At 35.7% G+C, this 20006-nt stretch overlaps 1 protein-coding gene across 1 annotated transcript; it reads left to right on the plus strand.

Annotated features, from left to right (window-relative positions):
- The first annotated feature begins 1664 nt into the window (after positions 1-1664).
- On the plus strand, positions 1665-6886 carry LOC107784440 (stem-specific protein TSJT1-like). The gene is made up of 5 exons (XM_016605576.2): positions 1665-1967; positions 4799-5039; positions 5136-5256; positions 5479-5588; positions 6586-6886. The coding sequence occupies exons 1-5, from the start codon at positions 1765-1767 to the stop codon at positions 6622-6624; spliced, it is 714 nt and encodes a 237-aa protein (XP_016461062.1). The 5' UTR covers positions 1665-1764; the 3' UTR covers positions 6625-6886.
- The last annotated feature ends 13120 nt before the right edge of the window (positions 6887-20006 follow it).

The following is a 20006-nucleotide window of genomic DNA, read 5'->3' on the forward strand; positions in this document are numbered from 1 at the left end:
AGGAGACTCAGTAAAATTCACAAACCTTGAATAAAAAAGATCTTTACTATTTTATTCTCTCTATTATTATCATCCTAGAGTTTATTATCTTCAGCTACGATTTACTCCTTCATCATTGATTGATTTGTTCAAAAAAGTTTCAATATCTTTTGAGTCAAACACATATATGTTGTTGCAAGTTGTAACTTAGTTCCTTGATTCATGTTAAGACTAGATATATCTTTACCCTTCCACAAAAATCGGAGCTTTATCTACATTTTATGGAGTATGACAACAACATGTCGCGTGAGAAAAAATCAATAAAATTTTAATTACAATTTTATACTCCTTTCATCCGAGTTTTTCTTGTGATGTTTGTTATACTTACCAAGAGTTGTGTTGACTAATTCTTTTCAGTTGATTCAACTAGATAAATGAATATTTTAACTCAAGATACAAATATTAAAAACATGAACGTACTATAAGATTGTAACTGTTCAAAATAAACAACGATAAGCCATTTTGATCTTGTTCGGACTTTGGAAAAACTTCCTCCTTTTCAATTTGAAAAGTGAATGAGCCTCTATAGTTGTAGGTGTAAAAGAGCAAATTTGATACTCGGTATTCAATGTAAAAAAGCAAAGCTATTGATCTCGTTACAGTTACAACGAAATCATAGACTACGGTTTATTTGAGTCTAAATAGTAGCAAGAAGTTAGGTGATTTTTCATATTAAGCTTTATTGCGTAAAATTACTCAAATTGACGGAATATTTAAACAAAGTTATTTGCTACATATATTGACAAATACCTAATAAATTGTTCAGATACACTCCAGCTGACTTGGACAAAATTTTATTCTAAAGGAAAAAATTGTTTTCGCAAAAAAATGTGCCAAATCTTTTTAAATAAATACACATAGTAATCATTTGAAGAAAAATGTAGAATCTTTTATATTTGTGATAATATCTTCAGTGTAGAGGTCGATGATTAGGGCTGTGGGTTGACAGGTAGTCGATAGTCTATTCTAGTCGTATTAGTAGTACTAGTTCTACTCTTGTATTCTCCTATTCAGAGTTCCTTGCTGATTAGTCGATGTGGCATTATTGCTGGTAGTTTTCGCACTTCTCTTATAGTTTCACATTCCTAGTTCTTTGTTATTATATGATGTGCTATTTGTTTTTTTATCTTATTTCTTACCATTGTTACTGTCAGTTTATTGTGTTCTTGTCACTGTTCTTTTGAGTTGGGGGTCTATTGAAAACAACTTCTCTTCGTTTATAAGGTAGGGATAAGGTATGCATACATACTACCCTCCCTTGCCTCACATGTGAGATTGCACTGGGTTTGTTGTTGTGTATAATATCTTCAGTGTGGACGTGGCAGAATCTGCTGTACTATATCCATTACAACGATGATGGACGCGAATCCACCATATCTCATCCCTCTTCTCCTTCGCTTTCATCTCCATTAATTGACACGTCAGCATATACCTCCAAATTCAAGCTTCTGATTGGGTCCCACACAAAGGTAATTATTCCCTTACAGGAATCATCGCCCCTTTTCCGGGTCCCACTCCACGTACCATCCCTTGCTTAAATTACCCAAATACCCCCAAAATTACTTAAAATAACGGAAATGCTCTCCGCCGTTTTGTTTATAAATTCCATGCCCCTCTCTTCATTACTCTCTCGTGTCATATCTCCTAACTCTTAATTCCACACACTTCTAAAGAGATTGTGTAATTGTCTTACTCTTGTGTGGCCTATTTTTGAATTTTCAGAAAATGTTGGGTGTATTTAGCAGTTCCATTGTTTCCCCGCCCGACGAGCTTGTGGCCGCCGGAAGCCGGACTCCGTCGCCTAAGATCAAGGCGGAAGCTCTGGTAAAAAGATTTGTTCAAAATAATTCGTCGGCGGTTTCTATGCAGATCGGCGATCATGTCCAGCTCGCTTACACTCACTACAACGAGTCCGCTGTACTCCCCAGGTATAACAACTAAAGAACTTAATAGAAATGTTGTGACTGATTCTATAAAGTTAATTTTAGCTGAGTGTTTAAGTGTAATTTCCAAATTGAAAAGTTTAACTGAAGGTGCTAAATAGAAATTGGTCAGCTTTGATAACGTGATCTGAACCGTTGATGAGATTGTGGATATGTTGATCAACGGTTTGGATTGCACGATTTGATGGATGTGACATCATGAATTAGGATTATCATGCATGATACATGGTTTGCCTTATTGGAGTAGTAATTTATATGCACTGATTTTCTACACCAAATTTAATTGATTATAGAAGTTTCTCAACCTATTATTGAGGTAACTATATCAGACTTAATATGTTGTTGAAGGTCAAATTTAGCTAATAGTGTAAAATACTTATAAATTATCAGCGCATATAGAATAAATACATCTATTGTGTTGTTCTGATTTATTTATTTTTACATGTATGTTGCATTTACTAAGTTTCGTTTTGATGATCACTTCGAATTTTTCCGTTGCTTATTCCTTTTAGTTTCATTGGTGAAATCATATGCTGCTATTAGATAAATAGATTCTTATTAGTATTTGCAAATTAGTTTTGAAAAACTTATTTATTCAACCTTTGCACGTGTTGCCATTTCCATCTTCATTAATTTTTTGGACATGTTGATATACGATTATTTTAGCTAATTTAGATTAAGTCTCGTATAATCTGTTTGAGTAATGTTAGACTAAAAATTTAAAGTTAATATTTCAGTGAACTGATTATTTTTATTAATATCGAATATTTTTCTGATAATCCAAATTAAACAATATTTTTAGCACAAGAAACTGTCGTCAATTTTTAGTCAAACCGGAAGCCGGGGAACTTCTTGGTTTCTTTTGGATAGAAACTAAAAAATATTGATGAAACGGCTGAGAGAAGCAAAACTGTCCGCTAGCAATCATGTGATCTGACGGTCCAAGATGATGTTAGCATTTATTGGTTTCATCATCAACCTTTCTTTTTCCTTTTTCTTTTCATCATCAACCTTTCTCTGGACGGAGATAATTCAATATTACTCATTTACAATTTAAAAAACAAAAACAAAAAGGACTCTCTAAAGTCTTGAAGTCCCACATCATTTGTGTGAGAAAAAAGTGATGTTTTATATAAATTAGGGGACAAATCTCTGTCTACTATCTACTACTATATGCTTTTCATATAGAAATAATTCAACATGTTAATTTGATAAGAACTATCATCAATGAAAAATTTGGTGTAGTACATACTTTTTGTACTAATATTTGATTTTATTAAAATAAAATAGTTACGAGTATTATTATTATTATATTATATTTGACAGTAAACTAATATAAAATTATTATACTAGGCATACTAAAATCGTATTATAAGGTAAAACCATAAGCATACATAATAAAGTATAATTTTAATTTTGTAGATTATTTAGTATACCGCATGCCACATATTATTTAGCTCATGAAAATTTAATAAGGTGACATCCTTAACAGCCACATAAATACTAATTTTCTAATAACTGGACCATTGCTTATTCCAAATATTGGTATAAACTTATATGGTTTAAAGCTCGGACTTGTTGCTGTAGTAGAAAGATGTCACGTGAATTGTTACCAGACATAAATCACCAGATTTTATCTTATCATTATTTTTGGATATAATTAACAAAGGGGAGATCTGACACATGTGACATGATCTTGCCCCAACAAGTATGAGATCGATATACATCTTTCCATTCATTCTTAGGTATTCACTCCGGACTTTGAATTTTCTTTTCTTTTTTTTTTTTAAAAAGTTAATTTATAATTTTATCCTTAATTATCATGACATTTCAGAAAATTAAAAAATAATTTTAGAAATGAATAATTAATAATAAAGGTAAAATAAGGAAAAAGATTGCTTTTTTCTTGATTGTCTAAAATAGACAAGCAAAAGTGAAAATAGATTTTTAATAAGGTGGATAAGTAAAAGTATACGAATTAACTAGTTTATTAATGGCGGAGGGCTTGCTGACCCCGCGGGAGTGGGGACAGGGGCGGATGTAGAGCAAAGGGTACGAGTTCCCATGAACTCAGTAACTTTTACATAAACCCTGTATTTATACTAAAATTCACTAAAAATAGAAGAATATTTAGTTTGGAACCTAGTACGTTGGTCCAATCTTCATGTAGATTAACTTGAGATTGTTATAGGAACCATAAGCTTAAAATTCTGAATCCGGTGTCAGATAAGAAAATCTATTGGAAAAGAGTAGTGAATCGAAATTATAGCCATGTTTTCCCTTAAGTCTTTTGTTACTTTTTCCTGATTAGATCAGTATTCTGTCTATATAAAGGAATTGGGTTATTGGCGATAAGTTAGTAAATTGACTAATAGGAAAAGTTGCAAAATTTTTGAAGAAGCAATTTTAGAACACTTTTATTGGTGGAATCATCTCCACAATTGCCTTTGAAAATTGAGGGAGGGATCTGGGTAGTTGGGTAGTTGGAGAATGGAGACTTTAAAATGTTTTTGCTACAATTAATACTTTAAGCAAGCTTCCTAGTTGTCAATCGAAAGGGAAGGCAAGTGCCTTCTACCAAGATTTAATGTTTTAATTTTGTATGCACAGTCGTTTCAGTTATTTCTTGATAAGGATCATATTTGAGCATAAGAATTGTAAAATTGTTTTGCTAAGGATAAGATTCTGTAACGTAAATGTTATATCAGCTTTATGAAAGCATCTGTCTTGGCCTTTCAGTACAATTTTGTGCTGTTTAAAAGTTGTTCCAATTGAGATGTAAATGTATAGATTTAACTTAATGGGGGAAATGGCAGGTCATTTGCTGTTAAGGATGACATATTTTGCTTGTTTGAGGGATCACTTGACAACTTAGGGAGTCTGAGGCAACAGTATGGCCTTGCCAAGTCTGCAAATGAGGTGATGCTGGTGATTGAAGCATACAAGGCACTTCGTGACAGGGCACCTTACCCTCCAAATCATGTTGTTGGTCACCTTGAAGGCAATTTTACTTTCATTGTCTTTGACAAGTCCACTTCCACGTTATTTGTAGCTACTGTAAGTAACTTTTACCTACCCAAATTCCCTTTTGTTGTAGTAGGTGTGGTTTAATTTTGATACTTACCTATGATATTTTTGGATTTTTGTAAACAGGATCAAGTTGGTAAGGTACCCCTCTATTGGGGAATCACTGCTGATGGGTATGTGGCCTTTGCCAATGATGCTGATTTGCTCAAAGGTGCTTGTGGCAAGTCACTTGCTTCTTTTCCTCAAGGTACGTTTGACAGATTATTAAGTGATCTGATTTATCTAGTGGGATAACAATTGAAGGAATTATGCTTTTTAGACTTATCATGACCAAATTAACACGTTTGTAAATAAATAATTGAGAAACTGATATTCACATAGGCAAGAAATCAATCCAACCAGAACATGAAACATATCCTTTGTTCTTTATACTTTTCTTAAATTCGACATCTTTTGTTTGCATTTTCAGGGTGTTTCTACTCTACATCAGTTGGAGAACTGAGAAGCTACGAGAACCCCAAAAATAAGATCACAGCCGTTCCTGCTACTGAGGAAGAAATCTGGGGTACTAAGTATATGGTAAGTGATATTTTAGTAGCTTAGCTACATATTACTCTAATCATTCTGACATACTGGTCTTAAGTAACATCATCTGTGGTGGTCCCTTGGTCTTATGCTGATTATACTATTCTGGATACCATCCTATGGGCTTTGACATCACTACAATCCATGGTGGATATTTCATTTTGGCAATAAATTTAGTGTTTATCAAGAAAATATACTACTATTATAAACTAGTGAATTATTTCAGAGCATGCTAGGGACAAGCGCATTTGATATTGAATGGACTTGTTCATCAACGATCATCACTGATCTAAAGCAAACGTCAGTGTCGTAATGACCAACTTTGATATAGCAAGTTCACTTTCTCTCACTCCTGCACCTATATATTTGGAATGGAAGTGCGCTTAGTTGTCAAATAAACACAAACCTTTAGGAAGTGGACCCTTATGTGACAACTTGACAGAAACTTTTACTATATCTTCATTATCAATATTGGAGCAATTAGATTCAGATTACGACCTCATAACATTGGCATTTTTTACTGGCCCCGCCTGCCTGTATCATCTATCTATCCGTGAATGTACCTGTTCAAATCAAATAACCTTATCAATACTTTATGTGATGACCACAAAGACTTTTAAACACAATAAGGCCATAAAAGGACAACCAGACCTCTTATTCATGATTGATGAAACTATGAAAGCCCACTTGCCTCTTTGTACACTATATGCTCTAGTATGTAGTGGCTCTATATATGAATACAATTCAACTTAGTGGTAGCAGATATCGTATCCTGTTCCTTTATGTCGATTTGGACTATGTATATAATATATAAACTATCTTTTAACAAAATACATATATTTGTATGTATATATATTAAGTCGCATCGAATGATACAAGGTAATAAGGGATGCAGTAGTATTTCGTATTTCCATTTAAAATCACGGGTTTGTTTCTGAACCACATGTTATCTCTTACGCTGTTGCTGAAAAGGATCCTGTTGATATTTCAGGTGGAAGGTTCAGCCGCTGTTCTTGCAGCCACAAAATAGAAGATTTGGTTTTCCTCTAAGAGCTCTGCTGAAAAAAAGAAAGCCGTGAGTGGCAGAGAATGCAGGGCAGGGCATTGGTGGGAGCCATGTAAATAAGTGAATGAGTGTTTTCTATTCCTAAGTTCTACTTTTGTGCTGCTTTAGGATAGGGTTAGGTTGAAAGTATGATGTTTGGTTTCTTTTAGGTATTTTAACTACTTCAATCAATGTACACCTTTCTTGACTTCAATAATAATGTTGGTAATAGCTTGGAAGTGTTCAATCAAGAACCTGCCTAAGTCTTGTGCAATTTCTTCTTTTTCTTTTTCTATTTTTTTCCTCATAAACGGATTCGACTACTTCAAGATACTTTTTTCTTGAAGCTCAGCCATTTGCTTTGACATGTGTTGTCTTCCTCCAGTTGCCCAATCACTAACCATGGATATAGAAAAATTGTTTCAACGTCAAGAAAAACAAAAAAATAGATTAAATATATAATTATAAATTCAAAATTGTAATGAAGCATCGTTGATTAATTATATACCGGGCTCAGAAATAGAGAGTTGCTCTTTATTAATCGAGGCTAGGGATGACAAAATGGTTAAAAGAAAATAGTTAACCACACATATTATCCGCTAAAAAATGAGTTAATAATGAACCTAAATATTATCTTTTTGGACTCAAATTACGTTAATAGGTGTTTAAAAAAATACATTTTTATATATAACGTGTAAATACAAGACGCTATACATTAACGGTAACGTCTGCCGTTAAGGTATAGCGTGTTGTAAATGCATGCTATACATATTGACGATTTGACTGCCATACATAACGTCTTGTTATTGTACGCTATATATAGCGTTTCTTTTCATACGCTTTACCCCAATTTAAATACTGTCCTTCGTCTTCTTCCTTGAACACCCTTTCCCCTATATTTTTTAAAATCCCACTGTTTCTGGTCCCCCCACTGCCCGTTCTTTAAAAAAAAATTGTGGGCCCCTCCCGTCACACAAAGGTTAAGAACGTAGGTCCCACATTGTAGTAGAGCATTGTATTATTATGGTTTAACTCCTTCGTCTTCAAATTTTCACACAAAACACTCACTACATCGAGATATTTCGTTTTATTTTATGTCCAAACTTGTATAATAATGTATATCACTGCCTATTGAATGTGTTTCCATGTCGTTTTGTGTTTTATTTGCGAAACTAGTATGTTATATTTATCGGGACTTAGATATTAGTGTTCTAAAAAAATGTAAAATTGAGATTTTTTTTATGTTTATATCCGAATTTAGATATTAGTGTTTCCATGTCGTTTTGTGTTTTATTTGCAAAACTAGTATGTTATATGTATTTTTGTTAATATTATGTGATTAAAATAAATTTGTTGTTTATATTTAGTTTATTTATTAGCGTAGTAAAATGTAAATACTTTTAGCGTAGTAAACTGTATAGTATTTTAGCGTAGAATCCTTGTAGTTTAAGTATTTCTTATAATGGTAGATTGTTATATATACTTTGTACAATAATATAATCAAAATTATAGAACAAACACACACAAAATTATCAAAAAATTAAATTTGACACACATAAATATTCATGATAGTTTGGTGCTACTAGGCCTCAAATATCGAGCCTGGAACCCAATTGTTATATATACTTTGTACAATTAAATAATCAACATACAATTAATGTTGTTTAATTTACAGTTGACGACATGGACGTGCCTATACATCCCGGCCCTTACTCTCGTGAGCTACTAGTGCTTCAGGGCGATCATAGGTCTGCCCATATATGGGAGGGAGAGGTACTGTCCCAGACTCTCCGCGCTAGGAGAGTGGACGACCTGTGGGATTTTTTGAGGCAAAGAGATCTCCATGAGCGTATAGCCCACCGCCTCCAGGATACGTGATTCTATAGGATTATTGAGATCGGGCGGATACAGGTTGATTGGGCTTTGATCACGGCGTTGATTGAGCGGTGGCGACCGGAGACGCACACTTTTCACCTGCCCATTGGTGTGGCTACCATTACGCTGCAGGACGTTGAGGTTTTATATGGCCTGCCCGTTGATGGCATGCCCATTTCACTGCCTATTGCTATGAGATATATGTCGTGTGATGCTTATTTGGACATGCTGCAGCAGCTCATGGGTTTCAGGCCACGGGACGAGACTGCATTATTGGGTGCTAGTCGGTTGACTTTGACCCCTATTAGACAACACTTGGAGCTACTCCACCCCGATATCATCGACGATATAGAGGAGATAGATATCACCCAGTATACGAGGTTGTTGTTGCTTCTTCTATTTGGAGGGGGTCTTGTTCCCGAACATTTCGGGGAACCTAGTCAGCCTTAGATTTTTGCATCTTCTTCAGCTGCTAGATGAGTTACCCTATTACAGCTAGGGTGCTGCTGTTCTCGGCTACATGTATAGGTAGATGTGCCGGGCGAGTATGGGCACTCAGAGAGATGTTTGTGATTTTATGCCGCTTCTACAGGTGACAACATATTCAAATAAAGTGTTCATCAATTCCAACTCTACCTAGTTAGACTTTATCTTAAACATTACATCAACTTTGCATGTTAGGTTTGGGCCTGGGAGCGGTTCTTGCAGTTTCAGCTACCGCGACCACAATTACCCCCTACTGTAGCACCTCTGTTTCTCCCTCTAGCCAGGAGGTGGGTTATCCGCCGTACACTTTCACGAGAGTATGATGCTCATCATAATCTCCCCCTCTGCAGGGATGTGTTGGATCTGCTGGAGGGCGCACAGGTAAATATATACCCAAACTTACCTGGTGTAGATTAACTTAGTGTTGCGCATACTCACGTTTCATGTTCTTATTTGATAGTTCATCTGGACGCCATACAACGACGATTTGATAGCTTCCCTGCCACCTTATTGCTCGGCCAGCCGATTGATTTGGAGCACTTCTGCCCACTTATATGCCTCAATATTGTGGAGCATCATGCCTCGGAGCGGGTACTTCGGCAGTTTGGCCGCCCGCAGTATATACCGAGGGGGCCTATATGGGAGCCTACACATTATCAGAGGGATGATCGTTGCAGGGCGGACGACACATTTATGGCATGGTTAGCGGAGCAGATCCATATTTGGGACCATCGAGATCAGATGATTCCGCCCCCACCTACACATATCGAGGAGGTTGATCTTCAGAGGTATATGTCCTGGTACCGGCATGTCACTCGAATTTTTATCGGGAACCCTATTTATCAGGCTGGCGGTCGGTACACTCCATACTCCGGGCGACACGAGGCCCTGGTATGTTTTCTATTATTATTCATTATATAACTGTATTTTAGTGCAATATACGTAGTTTATATTTCATACGTTGTGCAGGCTATTGGACTACACACAGTCTATCAGATGGGACTGCAGATGCAGGATTATGTCGGTGATCCTGCAAACGCCTTGCACGATTATAGCCGTCGATTTGTAGAGTTGGCTGCTCGAACACTGCAACAAGCCTGGGAGGATCAGCGTTTGGCACACATGCCTGATTATGCGAAGCCAGAGCAGTATGAGTAAGGTCCTGGTATGGCACGAGGTGGTGGTGCCCGACGAGGTGGAGGTGCGACGAGGTGGTGGTGCCCGACGAGGCGGGGGTGCCGGACGACATGGCAGTGGGCGGAGAGGAGGTGGTCCCTAGCAAGGGGGCGTTGAGGCCCCTGCTGATTATGTTGCTGCCGATCTGCCGGGTGGCCTACATGAGACGGACATGCCGTCATATAGCCTTGGGATGGATCTCACTCGAGGGACTTCGCAGGTGACCCCGTCGGGTCAATTATTGATCATGGGCACGCACCTTTCTGGAGTGGATTGGGATACATACTTTCCATGTCTACTGTTGCTGACCCGAGATTTACATAGTAGGCGCCGACTGAGTTATAGTTCATCATCACGTTCGCAGGTATGATTTTCATAGTATTGAATTAGAATTTGTCTTTATTTTCCATAACTTTGTTAATTTCCTTTTTAAGGCTGAACGCGATGTTGACATGGCTGTGACAGATGATTACATTCAGGAGCCCGACGTGATAGTGGTACGACAATTCAAATTGTTGTGACTTATTATATACTTTGTTATTCTGAGCTTTTTATTCTTATGTAGGTTTCTACTGGACTGACGGTCCCTTCTTCTGATCCTGTCAGCACCACTGATGATCATGCAGCGGCGCATCCGGCTATAAGGAGGCGACTTGATGATGACGATCCCGATAGCGTACCCAGGCGGGATGCGATGCGCCTCAGGCCAGCAGTTGCGTTGAAGCACACTAGATACAGGACACATTGATTTTATTCTTTTTTTGTATTATATGTAAATAATATTTTTGTATATACATTAACAACAACTTTTATATTATATGTGCATTATTTTTTTATTACTCCGTTAATTAGCTAGTTTCGTACTACAACACAAACACAAGTCGTAAAGAAGTAAAATTCCAATACAATGACTGAAAATAAAGTTCATTACAACTACTTTAGCTTAATAAAAATGCACAACAACACATATAAAGATAAATTGATACACTAAACACATACATTTAGTCACTGCCGCCCATTATTCTCTGCTTCAACCACTTAAATTGTTCTAACAGCTTATTTTTTTCTTCTTCTACCTCTTTAAGTTTCGCTTTCAACTCCACAACCTCTTTTTTAAGTTGTTTTTCACGTTCCCACTGTTTTAAACACAAATCATTAAGATCGTTCAACAATCATTTGTAGTATTCCCGATGACAAGGTTCATCAATCCATACCTCAAAAATCGCAAATAGGTTCGCCGGGAACCTTATAAAACTTGTTCAAACATTCCCAGAAGCGGCGTCCAGCTGCACCATTATCCCAACAACTTTGCATATGGCATTTTTTTCCGCACTTGCACCTTGGGACATAAATAGGCTGAGACATTTTTCTGTTAAAAAAACTTGCTTTTCAAGGAAGATTTGCTATTAGTTATTTTTGAGCGAAGAAAATATGTAGAATGAGCTCGTCATTTATAGGCAAGACAACACACATAATGTAGTATTTAACCGCACTATATATAGACATAACGTAATATTTAACCACGCTATGCCTTGCGTGTTAAATGTTCTGACGGGTACGAAACAGCTTTATGTCAGTTGGGCAGCTTTTTCAGATCGACAAGACAACACACAGTCATAAATTAATCAGATTTAGGCGCGCTTTATCAGGAAAAAACATGCCCTTTGCCAGCACCGTTGGTCTACACTCATCCCACATTGCTGTTCGAATTTCATGAAAATCCCTTGTGAGAGCTTCCACATCCGGCATGCTTAACAAGTTATCAAGGTAAGAAATCTTCCTTGAATGAAACGACACTTGGGACTCGTACACTCTTCGTCTAGGGGGAGGGGAGCATTGGAGCATACTCTCTCGACAAATCAGGTCCTTCCTTCTCATCCTCCTCATCACCATCCTCACGAAGAAAGGGTGTTTCGTCTCCAGATTCATCAACATTGTTGTCATAATCACTATTCTCTTCCTCACTCTGTGCATCTGCCAAATCCCGATTTAATACGTCATCTTCGGGCATTGAGTGAGTACATTTGGTTCAACTTGATCGTTTTCACTGCACAATCAACAAAATAATAAGATGCTGAATTTAATAAATACTTTCCATATAGCTGTATCACTTCACTTACAAGTCATAATGTGATGAAATTCCATGATGGACATTTTCATTTAGGTGATGGCTCCTGGATGGACCACCATGATCCAACACACCAAAATTATGCTTGGGTTCATAATTTGTAAAATTCATATCTGGCTTGTACCCCCTGTTAAATATATGAGCGTTAATACAAATTTAATACAACAAAAATGTACATTATAACACAATGAAAAATTGAAGCTTACCACTCGTTTTGTGAATTATGTAAAGCAGTCAGGGATAAGTTTAAATCAAGGAAAACTCTTTCATCCGGAACCTGTCCGGCAAAAACTCCTCCAGAATTGTCACCCGATGACTGGGGGTTATCCGAAACCTGTCCGACAACCTCATTGTTTGGAACGTCTTCGACCTTTACGTACATATCCAACATATTTATTACAAGATATTCCCGGTATTCATCCGGAGTCCTCAGAAAATCCCTCAAAGTTTCATCATCGTAGATGTTTAACTCCGAGTAAAAAGCAGCCCCTTGCGGAGTGACGGAATACGGATATCTTCCGGTTATTTTAATTATCACTGAACGTTTCCTCACACCCATTTTTTTGCATAACAACGATATCAATTTATAGTACTCTATTGTAAGTGGTAATTTAACATGACCCTGTGGAGATAAACTATACCTCACAGAGTTATTCTCTATCACAACCTCACCCCACCCCCCCATTATAATGAAACTCTTATCTACGCTCTTCAGACATTACAAAAGAAATGCTTCAGAATTTAACAACAAGAAAAAATTGAACAGGAGTTAGAATTTTATGTGAACGAATTTTCCTAAAATCCTAACCACTTTATATAGGAAATGGCTAGCCCGGGATATGGAAATTTTTTGCCGTATAACGTTCTTTAAATATACGCTATACACATTTAAATTATTGTGTTTGTCAGTTCACTTATTGGTGAGTCCATATACATTTAAAAATATACGCAATTACAACAAGCTATACCTTAACGACAGACGTTACCGTTAATGTATAACATCTTGTATTTGCACGCTGTATATAAAAATATATTTTTTTAAACACCTATTAACATAATCTGAGTCCAAAAAAATAATATTTAGGTTCCAGACTCTTTTAACTACTTCAATCAATGTACACCTTTCTTGACTTCAATAATAATATTGGTAATAGGTTGGAAGTGCTCAATCAAGAACCTGCCTAAGTCTTGTGCAATTTCTTCTTTTTTTTTTTTTTTCCTCATAAACGGATTCGACTACTTCAAGATACTTTTTTCTTAAAGCTCAGCCATTTGCTTTGACATGTGTTGTCTTCCTCTAGTTGCCCAATTACTAACCATGGATATAGAAAAATTCTTTCAACGTCAAGAAAAACAAAAAATAGATTAAATATATAATTATAAATTCAAAATTGTAACGAAGCATCGTTGATTAATTATATACCGGGCTCAGAATTAGAGAGTTGCTCTTTATTAATCGGGGCTAGGGGTGGTAAAATGGTCAAAAGAAAACAGTTAACCACCCATATTATCCACTAAAAAAGTAAAAATTGCACGGGGCGCCCTATTTGGGCGCCCCTTTTTAACCTGTAGCCACTTTGTCTTTCTGTTTGTACCCGTACCCTTTTTTTTGTTAAAAGCCATTTGAAAAGACTATTTTTCCCTTCTTTATTATCAGACTACTTTCTCTCCAAGTATACGCTAGTCCTCTACTGTCTCTGTCTCTCTCTCCCGTTATTCGCATTTTTTTGATTTGCTCTTCTCTGAAATCAAAGGGTTTTCATCGTTGTTTCGAATTTTCAACTGCTAGTCGTCGTTGTTCCCACATTACGATTTAATCACAAGTACATTGCATTAACTTTCTGGGTTTTATTTTACGATTTAATTTCTGGTTTTGGGTTTGATAGTCATATATTTATGATAGGGTTTAGTTTGATAAGTTCATTAGTTTTACTTTTACGTTTGTATTTTTAGGTTTTTTGAACGAGTGTTTATGTTGTTAATGAAAATTCTATAAATTCTTCTATGATTAGACGTTCAAATTTTTAAAAAATTTCAGAGTTAAACAGATGATAATGATACCTTAGATAGGAGCTGAAGTTTTTTTCATGTTTTGGCATTATTTTTGATTTTGAATTTGTGTTTTGTTTTTTTGCTGAATGTTTTGTGCTTGTATGGAGAACCAGAATTAAGTTTTTGTTTTTGTAACTGGTGAATTCCATCTTTAGGAGCTGAAGTTTTTTGTGTTTGTAACTGGTGAAGTCCAGCTTTAGGAGATGAAGTTTTTGTATTTGTTACTGGTGAACTTCAGCTCTAGAGCTGAAGTATTTGTTTTATATCTGTCAAACTTCAGCTCTAGAGCAGAAGTTCTTTTTTGTAACTGTCGAACTTCAGCTCTAGAGCTGAAGTTTTTGTTTTACAACTGCCTAACTTCAGCTCTAGAGCTGAAGTTTTTGTTTTATACTTGTCGAACTTAAGCCTTCTTAGGTGTTGAAGTTTTAAATGATCTTTTTGATAATGTCCTGATGTTATTATTTGTATCTTTTACTTTTTTGGACAGATGGCTCCTAAAGCACCTAAAGATCCTAAAGTAGCTAAAGAAGGCAAAGCACCTAAAGAAGGCAAAGCACCTATAATAGCACCAGGTCCTTATGTCCCTGAGCCTCCACCTACAGTACCAGGACAAAAATATTTTGAGTTTATAGAATGGTTTAACTCTAAGGGTTACTGGAAGGGGAACCATGATTTGAAGAGTTTAATTGCAAATTTCTTGACTCCTGCACAAAGGGATAAGCTTAATAATGGTGCATTTAGATACATTATTGCTATGGAGAATTTCAAAAGCAGCATGAAGTTGGTTCATTGTCTGTGTCTTTCTCGAATATTTACGAATGATCGAGACTCCATTAGTTTCAAGTTTTTTGGGCATGATGTTTCCTTCACCCTTGAAGACTTTCACATTATGTGTGGTTTGCGGATCACAACACATAATATTGAAAAACCATTTAATCGAGAGAGCACTATTCTGAAGCGCTATTTTGGTAAGTCCAAGGTTGTGAGTTTGAAGGATATTCGAAGTTTTATGACTCGATGAATCATGCACACGTATGCGAGAGTGATGATGATGCAGTTAAGCTTATGGAAATTCTTATTGTAGAGTCTATTCTGTTTGGGAAGAATACCGAGTCATGTGTGATTGAGGAGTATGCATCTATCGTTGAAGACGAGAAGCTTTGTGCTGAATATCCTTGGGGTAATGTGGCTTATGAGAAGCTCATTTATTCACTGAAACATGCATTGGACAAGCAGAACAAATATCATGCAACTGAGTATAAACTTACTGGATTTCCATATCCGTTATGTGTTTGGTTCTATGAGCTCTTCCCAGATGTTCGGGAGAAGTATATAGCAGAGGATGAGTACCTTGATATGCCTCAGGTCCCCAGGATGTTACGTTATGTATGCGTGGGAGAGTCTAAATATCCCGAACTTTATTATATGTTCAAAACTCATGAAGTAAGTTACTTTTTTATTTTATTTTTGTATTTGTGTTAATATGCTGATGTATTAGTTTTTTTCTCCTCATAATATACTTTTTTGTATTAAACAGAGATATCACGACTTTAGGTATTGGATATAATTCCTGCAGAAGAGGAATTGAATTCAATGCCTTTAATTGGGAAATTACCGTGCAACCGGATTCGTTCAAATGTAGTTAATGCAGTTCCTTCAACTGGTAAATCACCACGTACTCTGAGTCGATCAAAAGAATTGAATCGAACTCCTGTCATTGGTAAATCACCACCTAAAAAGAGTCGATCAAAAGAAGCGAATCAAACTCATGACATTGGTGAATCACCACGTAGTCGGAATCAACCAAAACACCTGTATCGAACTCCTTTTATTGGCGAAGCATCTCGTACCAAGAGTTGTTCTACCTCGTCTACATCTGACTTTGATGACGATGAATTACTTGATACAATATGCTCTGTTAGTTTTGATCTGAAGTTTTTTGGGTTTGTTTTTGTAAAAGTACAACATGTTTTTTGAGCTGAAGTTTTCTTCTATATCTGAATTTTTGTTGTGTATTTATTGTAGAGGTTAACGACGGAGGTTCAAAGGCATGCGGAAAAAGAAAGAAGCGCGATCGTGAATGAAGTTTTTGATAAGTTTAAAAAGGAGGAGCGAACTGCTATTATGGATGCGGTTTTTGTAAAAGTGAAGGTAAGCTAATTTATAAAGAAGTCTTTTTATTTGTGCTGATTTTATTTCAGATTAATCATTGTTAGTAATTTTTTTTCTAGGAATATTTCGATGAGAAGTTTGAATAGTTGTTTATGATTGTCAACAAATCAAATGGAATGGACGATGACAATTTTGATTTGAGTAAGCATCGAGAATATGATAGGAGGAACGACTGTTACAAAGATCCATCAGCTTTTGAAGGCGATCAACATGTTCAAGAACAAGTTAAAGAGCACAGTTCCAGTGCAGATAGATTGAGCATAGATGTAAATGATGAAGCACATTTATCAACTGAGAATATTGGAAGCAAGCAAGGTGCACATAATCAAGTTGTTGAGACTGAAGAACATACTGCTCGTGATGCATTGCGTAAAGTCGCAGATGATAATGCTACACATAATGAAGCAGCTGTGAAGGCGTTGAACATGTTCAACAACAAGGTGGAAAGGAACAATCCAATGTCTGTAGACAGAGTAAAGGTGGAGATAAAGGTGCAGATGATCAAGTTGTTGGCACTGAAAAACATGCACCGAGTTGTGCTTTGGAAAGAAATCAAGCACCTGTTGGTACTTTAAATCTGAAAGACGATCGTTATGCAGGAGTAATAGCGATTTGCAATGAACTTCTAGGTGGTGATACACAGGAAGTTGTTACTACAGGTACAAAGTGTGAAGTTTATAATATTTCAATTATACCTTAGATAGGAGCTGAAGTTTTGTTTTCATGTGTTTGTGTTTTTTGTAAAAACTATAACATGTTTTTTGGTGAATGTTTTGGTTTGTAACTGGTGAACTTTCGGCTATAGAGCTGAAGTTCTTTTTTTATAACTGTCGAAATTCAGCTTTAGATCTGACGTTTTTTTTATAACTGTCGAACTTCAGCTCTAGAGATGAAGTTTTGTTTTGGAACTGTCGAACTTCATCTCTAGAGCTGAAGTTTTTTTTTGTAACTGTCGAAGTTTTTGTTTGTGACTGGCTAACTTCAGTCTTCTTAGAGTTGAAGTTTTAACTATTTTTTTTATAATATCCTGTAGTGAAATTTTCACTACATGTATAAATATTTTCTATGTTTTATATATAGAAAAACTAGTTGATCAATTCCCCCTCTTTTATGAATATGCAGTGGAAGTTGAAACTAGTCGTGATTCAATTGCCACAACTCAAAAACTCTCTGATGATTCTCAATTGAATGAAGGTAGAGTTGAGAAAAACCTTCCAGAGAATACTTCAATGGTCGTCGACGTTGGTTCACAATTGAATGATGCTGGAAATGCTGATATTGAGAAAGGCATGCTGCCTGGGGAAACCACATCAGAAGACAAACGTAAAGGTATTCTACGAATAAATGAGTTCTTTTTGATTCTGCATCTTCACGTGACTCAATAGGAGAGATTGACCTATTTCATACTTCTTCAAATAGCAAAGATTCCGCTTATAAGGAATGATTAAAACTATTTATATTTCTAAATTTAGAAAGTTCCCTTTTCGACATCATTATTTGAAGAAAATTTGATAGTTAAAGATCACTTTTGATCATCTTAGGAAAGAAAAAAGATAAGTCTTTCTTTTTTAATTGAATCATCAACGATTTCAATGATCTAAAATAGATAAATACACCAAACAACAAATCCAATTTTTTTTATGAGATGGATAAAAAAAGATTAATATAAGGTAAGATTTTCATTCTTATTCTTTTTTTTTTTCATCTGATTGATAAAATCCAAAGAATGGGGAGGGTTTCGTATCTATCAATTCGATCAAATAGACTGAGCAATTGTCACCGTTTATAGATATTGAAATGAATGCCTTCCCATTACTGATTAACTCCTATCTACCCCATTCTATGGGACTGATGCAGCATAAATCAAAAGAAAAGAGGGGGTGTCCTAGTCTTTTTGATTTTTACGAAATGCGAGCTGTCTAGGCACAAAGCCAAACAAGTCCAGATTAAGTCAAGTTTTTGCTCCTATTTTTTGATATTTTAGCCTAACTCATTGATTAAGAATTAAGAGACTTAGTGAATTTAATTAGTACCAAAAATCCCCTCTTGGCGAAAAGTCAAGAAATCCACAAAAAAGAAAATGGAATCTAATTAGGCTAATTTAGGGGATAGAGAATACGAGATAGGGAATATAGATTCTTTCGCATCTCGATTCCGTTTTTGAAAAAAAAAATGATTCATCGAAGAAAAAAATCAGAAACAACAATCACATTCCAGCTAACATTTCGATTTTAAACAGAACATTGTTAAAAAAGCAATCTATATTCTCATAGAATATATATATGTTCTGGGACGGAAGGATTCGAACCTCCGAATAGCGGGACCAAAACCCGTTGCCTTACCACTTGGCCACGCCCCATTTAGATTTCTATTCGATACTAAGAAAGTATATTGCTTGTTTTGTTTGTTTGTCAACTCTAGTCCAAATATCTATAGAATAGATTAGATTGGTACTAGGATTTTGCGATGTTTTTGGTATGTGTAGATATAGAATTCAACTTAATTTATTGATCATTACATATAATTCAATTAAGATATTGTATGAAAATATGATTTTTTCGATTCTCCTTTGAGAAAAGGAGGATTTTTGATTGGGTGGGTTCAAAGAAAAAGAAGTATTTTTTGTTTACCTTACTTACTTTCCCTTTCCTTATATCAATAACTCAATCAAAATGCAATTATCTCTCCAAGAACAAAAAGTCTGTTATGCTTAATACCTTTAGTTTGATCGGTATCTGTCTTAATTCGACCCTTTTTTCGAGTAGTTTTTTCTTCGGCAAATTGCCCGAGGCCTATGCTTTTTTGAATCCAATCGTAGATATTATGCCAGTCATACCTCTGTTTTTTTTCTCTTAGCCTTTGTTTGGCAAGCTGCTGTAAGTTTTCGATGAGATCCTTAATAATATCCTAGAAAATTCATGATTTATTCGAGAAAAATTCTAAAATAAATAAAATCAGATAAGCTTTACCGTTTGAAACCTCGATTCAAACATTGAAATTCTTGGATAGTCACGAGAAATCCGGCTTAACTTATTTCCTTATTTTTTGACGCTTTCCCTTCCAGTGAAAGACCTTATTAGGCTCCTCACAATACCTAATTGTGTATATAAAAAAATTTTGGTTAATGACAAACTCTTAGTAGAAAAGAATTTATGAAAATTCTTTTAGAGAAAGAGCTTCATTGCTTGGTGTCAAACTAGGATATGCGGTAGAAAAATGGATGATCTATTCTCTTTTTTTCAAAAAAATCATCTTGGAGATTGTGTAATGCTTACTCTCAAACTCTTCGTTTACACAGTAGTGATATTTTTTGTTTCTCTCTTCATCTTTGGATTCCTATCTAATGATCCCGGACGTAATCCTGGACGTGAAGAATAAAATAAAAAAGGTTTTTCCTTGCTTGATTTTCCAATTTTCTTATGATTTGGTCTATTCCACACATTTAACTAAGAATAAGAACAAAGGATTTCGAAATTTG

This window comes from Nicotiana tabacum, chromosome 7, assembly GCF_000715075.1.
Source record: "Nicotiana tabacum cultivar K326 chromosome 7, ASM71507v2, whole genome shotgun sequence".
NCBI classification, from domain to species: Eukaryota; Viridiplantae; Streptophyta; class Magnoliopsida; order Solanales; family Solanaceae; genus Nicotiana; species Nicotiana tabacum.

Bases quoted from the DNA above. Each gene is read 5' to 3' on its own strand.
- LOC107784440 (XM_016605576.2), top strand. From the start codon at position 1,765: ATGTTGGGTGTATTTAGCAGTTCCATTGTTTCCCCGCCCGACGAGCTT. The intron at 5,040-5,135 runs GTAAGTAACTTT...TTTTGTAAACAG, and splicing joins CCACGTTATTTGTAGCTACT to GATCAAGTTGGTAAGGTACC. The intron at 5,257-5,478 runs GTACGTTTGACA...TTGCATTTTCAG, and splicing joins ACTTGCTTCTTTTCCTCAAG to GGTGTTTCTACTCTACATCA.